This window comes from Notothenia rossii (assembly GCF_949606895.1).
Source record: "Notothenia rossii genome assembly, chromosome: 3".
NCBI classification, from domain to species: Eukaryota; Metazoa; Chordata; class Actinopteri; order Perciformes; family Nototheniidae; genus Notothenia; species Notothenia rossii.
Window position 1 is genome coordinate 74,619,964 of NC_136901.1, and position 9,750 is coordinate 74,629,713.

At 37.6% G+C, this 9,750-nt stretch overlaps 2 protein-coding genes across 2 annotated transcripts; both read left to right on the top strand.

Annotated features, from left to right (window-relative positions):
• Nucleotides 1–657: 657 nt before the first annotated feature.
• Nucleotides 658–5,410, top strand: cd74a (CD74 molecule, major histocompatibility complex, class II invariant chain a). The gene is made up of 9 exons (XM_079668422.1): nt 658–873; nt 1,975–2,144; nt 2,654–2,739; nt 2,894–2,947; nt 3,054–3,137; nt 3,236–3,314; nt 3,909–4,109; nt 4,193–4,252; nt 4,365–5,410. The coding sequence occupies exons 1-9, from the start codon at nt 785–787 to the stop codon at nt 4,367–4,369; spliced, it is 828 nt and encodes a 275-aa protein (XP_079524548.1). The 5' UTR covers nt 658–784; the 3' UTR covers nt 4,370–5,410.
• Nucleotides 5,411–5,453: 43 nt separating this feature from the next.
• On the top strand, nt 5,454–9,727 carry LOC307031362 (kinesin-like protein KIF17; the record flags this gene model as incomplete). Its single annotated transcript, XM_079668421.1, has 13 exons — nt 5,454–6,031; nt 6,147–6,201; nt 6,286–6,344; nt 6,421–6,471; nt 6,596–6,727; nt 6,802–6,876; nt 6,963–7,045; nt 7,377–7,487; nt 7,656–7,784; nt 8,277–8,413; nt 8,945–9,156; nt 9,439–9,504; nt 9,596–9,727. Exons 1-13 carry the CDS (start codon nt 6,005–6,007, stop codon nt 9,725–9,727), a joined length of 1,269 nt encoding a protein of 422 aa, XP_079524547.1. The 5' UTR covers nt 5,454–6,004.
• Between the last annotated feature and the right edge of the window lie 23 nt (nt 9,728–9,750).

Here is a 9,750-nt window from a genome sequence, read left to right on the forward strand (position 1 = left end):
CTGAAAATACCACAAAGTCAAAGGCCTGTTCGCTAACAAAATGCACTTTTGGTTTTTTCCTGATGTATAAATTAAGCCAAGATATATTAACAGGGTTCATTTATGTACAGTTCCTTGTTAAAAGACAGCATTCATGTACAAGAGAAGCAGTCTGGTGTTCTAGGAAGTGCATGACCATAAATAGAATGCTGCATTACATTAGGCAAATGATAAAACATAAAAGTAAAAATACTTGCATATACCTTATACACAATTCCCATGGTTGCTACTGATAACCCTTCATTTCAGTTTTAATAAATTGAATTGTCCTATTGTTGTTGGTAATTGAGGTAGTATTAATACTTCTATATTGATGTTTGCTCTTTCTTACTATCTATAAATAATAAGCAAATGGCATCAAATGTTATTGTTAGGTAAACTACGTGTTAATATTAAGGGTTTATTAACTCAACAGACTGTGCGAGCTTTTAATCGGAACATAATCATACAGTAAAACCAGTTAGGTGAAATTTCTGGCACAAGGGTTAGGGTTTGAAACGAAACTTCTCCACTATTCTTCCACTAACAACAAGTGATGGGGCTTTAATTGACCTATCACAAGCCGCTCCCTCACAGAACAACCGAGCCATCCCACAGCGCTTTTAAACGGGGACTTCCCGCTACCCTGCACCTTTCCGCAGAACTTGACCTTCCTCATTTCTAAGATCATTTATCTACAGCACGGGTCCCACTTTCTTTAGTGTGTTGCTTTGAAACACAAGAAAGAGACCAACTTCCAAGAGAGATGGCCGACCATGCAGAAGAGTCCCCCCTGGCCACAGGGAGTATGGCTGGCAGTGAAGAAGTCCTCGTTATCCCCGAAGTTCCCGCAAGGTGAGAGTAATCTGTCTCATAAACGTTACACTCTTTATAACAGTTTGCAAAGTAGTACCACCACATCCTAATGTGTTCTAATAAAGTTGTCTTTTATGCAGTATAACACAATTCTAATTATAAGACCGAGTCTCTACAGATTCATTAAAAAATTGTGAATTGAATTCAAGTGTCGTCTTTTTCTTAGCAGCAGATATCCTCATGAAATAAGTGTGTTAAAGTAATTTATTTCCAACATTTTAAATGCTTTCTTATAATATAATTATACATGTAAACCATATTTAGTAAATTGCAATCGGACATCGGTCACTTTACAGAAGGCGTCTACCTAGTAACAGATGATGCTGCCATGCTATTGGTTCACAATTAACCACAGCAGATAAACATTGGACAATGTTGGAGATTTTAACTAAGAAACGAATGATTTATGAATGTAATTATTGTCTCTGAAAAATATTTGAACTCTGTCCTATTCTCTTAACATACAGTAACCACCTATAGATATTGTTTACATACTACCTTGAGTTTCTAGGTCATAGTTTTACTTTTTTTTCTAGCATAACTTATTATAAAATAGGCATATGCTTTGTTGAGACCCTTTTATGAGACACTGAACACTTTTTTTCACATCTAGGCTCTAACTTTTAGTTGGATTTGTACTTCCCTATAACTCCAGTAAAAAGGTCTGCCTGGTAACAAGTGATGCCCACTCTTTATTGGCATACTATGAGCAGCAGACACAAAGGCTGACTGTATGTGTCAGAGGACTTATATTTTATACTTAATTATTACTATTAAAAGAAATTATGTTTGATATTTTCCTTTCTTTAGAATATGTATAATAACAAGAATGTTGTTTGACATATTGGGCTTTTTTTGTGATGGAAAGTCCAAAAAGCACTTTCGAGAAACCCCTTCAAGTAACTTAAATACCTTCCAAATCAGAATACCTTTATTCGCCCCACAGGGGATATTTGCATTTGTTACGAAGCTTTTGTTTAAAAGTCCTGTCACTTTTAGTTAATCTGAATGTGGCTGTTTGGCATATTATCCCCTCACCCCGTCTGCCTTATCCTCACATTTATTTTCATGTATTCTCAGGAGCTCCAACAAACGTGCCTTGAAGGTGGCTGGCCTGACGACCCTGGCCTGTCTGCTGCTGGCCAGCCAGGTCTTCACTGCCTACATGGTGTTCGACCAGAAGCAGCAGATCCACTCTCTGACGAAAAGCTCTGAGAGATTAGACAAACAGCTGTCCCGCCCAGTCAAGGGTAAAAGCAAGCATCAAAATCCTAATGATCAGATAGAGGGGACCAAGTAGAAATGTGTCAGTAATGAATCATAGCCTCAGTCAGACATGAGGAATAGACACAATGAGGGGACAGGGAAGTGAAAGCTGACTTGAAGGAACTTGATCTAAAAGGTAGAAAGAGAAATGAAAGTGTCCTCATGATTCAGTTGTTTACTATTCTAATGTTGATCTTTTAATGTCAAGCAGCGTGAAATGTTAGTGATAATAACATGTATTTTCCAGCATTCAACATAAAAATTACGTGTTGCCTTCAGTTTTATCATTTCAACCACTTTCTATTCATATCTATTTTTAATTCTGTGGAGCCTTTACGGTTTTCATTAGATTTGTAATTTTAGAATTTCTGATATTATTTACTATTTGTTTGTTTTCAACAAAATCAGTAATAGCGAGCAATGCTTCTCCTACTGAATTTTTTCATGTGGCCTTTATTTTTGAGTTTATTCTTTTGTTTGTTCTCACCTCTAGCCCCAATGAAGATGCACATGCCAATGAGCAGCTTTCCTCTGCTGACGGACTTCACTTCAGAAGTGGAAGCCAAGACACCCCTGACTGTAGGTTTACTTTTACCTCCTATCAAATACAACATGAATAGACCATATTAGGTGTAAATTGACACGTCCCTTCACCTAATGTTGTATAATGAATGAAAATATTTCAACATTATTTCAAGCAAAAATATTGAAATACTCTGTTCCCTCCCATCAGAAACTTCAGGACACTGTTTCCAGCATGGAGACTCAGCTGAAGGATCTCATGCAGGTTTGTTGCACTGTGTTTCCTGTTTGTCGACACATTGTTAATGCTGTGTTCTGAAGCTGTAAAAAAAAGCTATCCTCTAAACGTACGCTCTAAATGATTGGAGCAGAACCCCCAGCTGCCGCAGTTCAACGAGACTTTCCTGGCCAACCTGCAGAGCATGAAGCAGCATGTGAACGAGAGCGAGTGGACGGTAGAGCTTCACACACATTTAAATGGAGAAGACTTCAAATACTTTCATTGAATAAAATCATCATTTTTTATTGTATTTTTGCATTTTGCTTTCTGCAGAGCTTTGAGTCCTGGATGCGTTACTGGCTGATCTTCCAGATGGCCCAGAAGGAGCCTGCACCCCCATCCGCTAAGCCAGGTTACTCACCTTTACTTCCCTTCACATTGTAGTGTTTAGCGAAGGCTCTGATCCACACAGGTGTAACAGTAGATGCTGTTTTTCCTTTATTTCCAGTAAAGGATGGATGTGACACAATACTGTGGCAATATCAATGAAAAAGCCATTTGCTGAGAAGTGAAGCTTCTGAGTTTACAAGAACTGTTACTTTTATTTTTCTATTTTGGTGCAAAAAGGTTACGATTACATATCCAATATTACTTTTGCTATTGTAATTTTTAAGGAGCAGTTATAGGAGAGGTTTTTGTATTGTGCAAAGAGTAAATCCACCTTTTTTTATCACAAGTCCTACATTTCTCATTATGGAACTTGAAGCAAAGTCTTAGATTTTCCTTAAATGTATAGTTGGACAATTACTTAATTACTTTTTGGCTGGGAATTACAGAAAAATATCAATACCCCATTCAGATACAAGTGAAATCATTCTTCCTATCTAACTCTTGGCCAAAAGCACAGAAACGTACTTCCCAAAATGTAGCACTACTTTGCTGCAGTCACCAGTAATTAAACTTGAACTGGTCCTTAATGTCTTCCTGTTCTCTTTTCATCCCTCAGTCACTGTCATCAAGACCAAGTGTCAGATCAAGGCAGATCTTGGAGAGGCCAAGGTCGGCTTCTACAAGCCCCAGTGTGACGAGCGCGGGAACTACCTGCCCATGCAGTGCTGGCACGGCACTGGCTACTGCTGGTGTGTGGACTCAGAGGGCAGGACCGTCGAGGGCACCCAGATGCGCGGCCGCCCCGAATGTCAGACAGGTAGGAGACGTAGATTGAAGGACTTTTGATTAATCTCTGCATTTGTAGAATGTACATGTCTCACCTCGTTATTTTATCCTCAGGGATTCCTCGTCGTATGGGTTTTGCACCTATGCTGATGCAGAAGACCCTCATCCCTGATGGTGAGTGCATCTTTCAGGATGTTTTTAGTGGATTTATAGTTTAGGTGTTTATTCACAAACGTGTTTTTCTTGTTACATATCATACATGTTGTCTTTTTTTCTTTATTTCCAGATTAGGGAAGTGCATGAAGCAAAGTTTGGTGGGTTTCTTTCTTTCCATCAAGCTTTGCAGGCAGGAGAAATCTGAGAATTTAAGCTGGATCCAGACCAACATTAAGTAATTGTTTTGATTGCTGATCAGTTAGTACACTCCCATGTTATCTGTTGATTATAACCATTTAGCTAAATGAAGCCATTAGATCCCTGTTACACTGTGTTGCTTGTTTTAATTACAGAGTGTTCTGATTGAGATTTTAACCAAGCTATTCATATCATCTACAGTATATTAAAGTAAAACGTGTTTGTCTTTAAATAATGCTTTAAGGGATGTTTTCTCCAAATGATGTATTTTTCAAACTTACTTCTAATAATAAAGAGACAGAGATGGTCCAGGTTTGGAGGCGAATGGAACAATGGAGAATCATGTTAGTTTGTTTTGCGGTTCACACAGCATTGTAATATTACATGCAAAGATGTAAAAGCCAGACTCTTTCCATATACAATGTCCTTTGTTGTTCTGATAATCCACATACCACCAGTTTTGATTAAAACGATTAATTTGCTAGAAAGTATTAAGTCCAGTAAAGTTTACTGTGCAGTCTGTGGATTATTCAGAGAAATGGGTACACTGTTTCTGGAAAGAGATATCGCTGTTAAATGTTTTCTATGTGTGTATGTGCTGTCAGCACCTTAAATGAATTCCAGCTATTTAAAGGAAATAATATCTGCAAGGACATATATATATATATATATATATGTATATATATATATATATATATATATATATATATATATATATATATATAATATTGTATGTATATGAGAGGTGAGTAAGAGAATATGGTGGGTTTTTTGTAATTTGGGTGAGCTGACCATGTAGGGTTGTTATGAGTAAGTGACTCTTCTATGTGTTTCTGTTCAGAATGCTGCATAAAGTTTTCCTAATGCAACTTTTGCATTGTTCATACAATGGTCATCCCCTCATCATGTTATAATATTAAACATTTGTGTAAGCTTTAGACTAATGAATGATACCGAATAAACTTTAAAATGATTAGATGCAATGCTCCTGAATTTTCCACCATCGGTTTCTGGTATGTTTCAGCTTTCACCTGGTTTTAGACATTTTGTTTTGACAAACCCAAGCATGTACTAGTTATAAAAGGCATCGTTTATGTTGAGTTCAAACAAATACTTTATTATTGGCTATTAGACTAACATTTATAAATGACTTACAGGCCAATAATAAGTAGAGCTTTCGGGGGTCCAGATTGTATTGTTTTACTACACTCTAGAGGAGCTCAACCAAAATCAGTTTGTTGAAAACTATAAGCAAGAAAAAATGATTTTGAAATGTTTTAACTGCATTGTTGCCACCCGGGAACCTGGCAAACAATGATTTGCAAGAATAATTTATCTATAAAGCAATATAAATCAAAACATAAACGACCTCTACTAAAAATGCTCATTAATTAAAACTAATAACCACCTTGTAAAGGCTGAAGGTGGCATTTCAATATTTTCTGGTGAATTTCTGGGTAACTTCACCCTGAACACCCAGACCAGTGAAAGTGGATTCTGACTCATCAATATTTCAGTACAGTGTAACAAAAACCCAAGGGACCTGTTGGATGTTGGACACAACGACACGGGATGGCAACTGTGAACATGAATGCAGCTGTAAGTATCTGCTTTTGACAACAACGTTAGGGTGATTTAATTTAAAAAAGGGGTGGGGGGCGATCAAGAATGCATTGGTTTGAAACATTTCTGACCATTTTACATGTTTCTCCAGATGTGTGAGGCAGCTGACACAGTGAGAGTGGGAGTTATACTCACTGCAGTCCTAGGTAAAGCTACGACAAATGTCATATTTATATTAGATCTGCTGTTGGGTTTGTGTTTGAATGCTATTTTTTTTTTTTGGGGTAAAGACTCTATGGTTATTTGTGAGGAAGGACATGGTTTGGAATACAAATCACGGACGGATGAGGTAAAACATTTGAATCAGCTTCAACAACAATTTGCTTTTTAAAACCTCTTACTGTTGTTTTATGTTTTCCAATCAGGAAGTTAAGTCCTTCTCCTTTGACCAAGTTGTGACTGCGGACAACATACAGGTGATCTGATTCACACCAATGTCATTGAAATAATGCAGCTTTACTCCAATCAGCCGCTTTACAGCTTGTCCTCACCACATTTCTGGGATGTGTGGAAACTAAAAGTCTGAATATAAATCTTCAGAGTTTCCACCCTGAGCTCCTGCAGCCTCTCACTGAGTCCATATCTGCTGGTTATAATGGAGCGCTGCTGATATGTGGAGGAGCTTCATTGGAGAATATGACCCCTCTGATTGACCACAGCATGATCAGACAGGTAGAGCAAAAAACAAAACCGCACCTAATATTGGCCGATGTTATGATTTCTCACTCCTCCTAACTCTGTCTTAGGTCTTGACAGATCTGTTTAGTAGTGTGTTGTCACAAGTGAAAGAGGAGCTTTTCATCTCTGTGTCGTTCCTTCAGGTTTGTCCTTCTATTTAACAAGATCACCATAAATCATATTGGATGCAATATAGTGAAAGATAACATCTGATGTCTGTCTCTGTCAGTTTTATCCAGACGGCAGTGCTGTGGATCTTCTGAGACCCAACAGAGAGACTCTGAAACGTGTGGCACACCCCGTCCTTGGAAGGTGATTCTAGATGACTACTGATCAAGATAAACACAGAACACATAGTACACTTCACACTTTTGGTATTGCTTCCATTTTTCACAGGTTTTAATTAAAGATCTAAATCCAAAAAATACTAAATATTTTCAAAACCTGTCTTAGTGAAACTAAGACACTTCCTCTTTTCCAAAATAATCCACCATACATGTAATTATATATGTATTTTGTGATTGTACAATTGTGAGTGAAATAAGTATCTTACGCTCATTTTGTAATTGTGTTTGTTGTTTATTTTTCCATGTTCTTACACTTGTACATTTAACCTTTGAACATATTTGTCTTTCGTCCTCAGTCTCATTGGAGGTGTATGTGAGGTGTGTGTGTGTTCAGCAGAAGAAGCCTACACTCTGTATGAAACATGCAGGGACACACTGAAGGCCAATGCAGGCTCCATTTCCAGCAGGTAAAGCACAGGTTAAATACGTCTCAATCCATTAGTTCAATTGCTTTGAATGGATTATTCATCCCATGAGTGATTGGATGGTCATGGAGCAGTTGTATGTTTATCTTCCTCATCAGGTTGTGGTTCATGGTATTGTCTCTACATGTTTGTGTTGCGTTCTTCCCTCAGATGTAGTTCCCTGTTCTCTGTAGCTGTTGAGTGGAAACTCCATCCAGAAGAGGTGGAGTCAGAGGTTTGCCGCAGCAGACTGCAGCTGTTCAGCCTGGCAGGAGGAGCGAGCAGGACGGACCTCAGAGGGTCAGTCATACACTCACATACAGTACAGTGGGCTATCAATGACATGGATCAGAGACACTTTAAATGATACTCAGCTTTGTCTAAATGTTTTTGAGATGTCCATAGTTGGTGATCATGGCCAATTCAAGAGCTCGAAGAAAGTGGCAAAGCAAGTCATAATGAAGGACAACAAAAGAAAAAGCTGATTACATTATATACGATATATTGATTCATAATCTCTGAATTCTATTCAGCTGCTCTTGTTTCAGCATCCTGGTATTGTGCATGCTAGATCTTTGTCACACTGTCTTGGTTTACAGGGATGTATTAATAGAACAAATCCAATGTTAATGCATGACAAGTCAAAATATCTGCTGTGACAAAGCAATATTAATCAAGTCAAATCAACAATGTCATTTGTTTTCTATGTAAAAAGAGTTACAGTATGTTCAATGTCACACAAGACTTCTGCCATGAAAGTCCTCCTTTCTTGTATTAAACAAATATGTCCAGAGTCTGCCCACTGGTGAAGGTGGTGGAGGAAACCCAAAGTGAAGCCACAACTAGTGACAAGATCCTCCCCTCCCTCCTAAATGATGCGCTAACAGGAAACAGCAGGACGGTGCTCGTCTACTGTCTCCACCCTCAGGGTAAGTGCTGCTCTGGGACCAACCCACCCATAATCAGAGGATGAATCAGTACATGTACTCAAGTACTGTACCTCAGGACAATTCTGAGACACTTTTACACTACTTACTTTTTAATTTGATGCTACTTTGTACTTTTACTCCACTACATTATCAGAAGGATATATTGTCGAACAACTCGATCTTTTATGACTATACTAGTTACTTTTCAGATTACATTTTAAACACCTATAAAGTGTTTATAAACTACAATGCATACAGTAAATTGGACTACCCAACTGTATTTAAAGCTAAAACAAATAGGTCTTGCAGCCAGTTGCAATGTAAGAATGCCTATTGCATACTACTGGATAAGATTTAATATAAATTATATTCTAATATTATAACATATATTGATGTAACTTTAATTAATGTCCTGATTATTTATTAATTTTTTCAGTTGTGCTATTAGTACTTTTACTGAAGTATCTCATCACTTCTTCCACCAATGCAATTCTCAGGGCATAGAAATAACCCTCTCTCTTTACCCATTAGGTGTTTTAGATGATGAAACCCCCTCCGCTTTAGCTTTGGCCCAGACAGTAAGAAGTTTGGTAACTAAGGCCTCTGTTAACCGCTGGTGTCCAAGGGCAACAGAGCAAATGATCAGAGACAGCATCGTGGATCAGAGAGCCGTCATGATGTCACAGGGGGAAAATGACGTTCACAACACCATCAGGCTAGCTGAGCTGACCCACAATCTGCAGGTAATACACAAGAGAAGCTTATAATAAAATGGGGCTTCTCACCTAGTTCATGGCTGAAATAATAATATTTAAATAAATAAAACTGTGTGTGGTATACACATTTTTTGATATTTCTTATACATCTTTTATTTTAATTGTAATTGTTGTTGTGTAGTATATTTTAGTAAAATGCACATCATTTTACATACATATTCCTTTACTATTCCTTTATCCTTATATACATATATTTATTGTATATTGGGGACAACATTAACACAAACACATTTTGATGTTCACTGACAGATTGTGAAAGATCAGTCCTGGGAAAAGAGAAGGGAAGAGTCAAAGAAAATAAAAGACAATACACAGGTTCCTATTGTTTACATATCCCCACAAGTTTAACATATATTTATTAAGCAGATGATGTGTTCATAACTCGAGTTTTGCATTCATTTGACAGAGTTGTCGAACCCCGAGTATCCATTTGCACAGCAGAGATAGTAGAGAAAGTACGACCAACATGAAACATTTCCAAACCCAACTGAAACAAGAAATGGAAAAACATATCAGAGGTAATTTGCTGATTTATTAAAACGGTTTGTATACAAGATCATC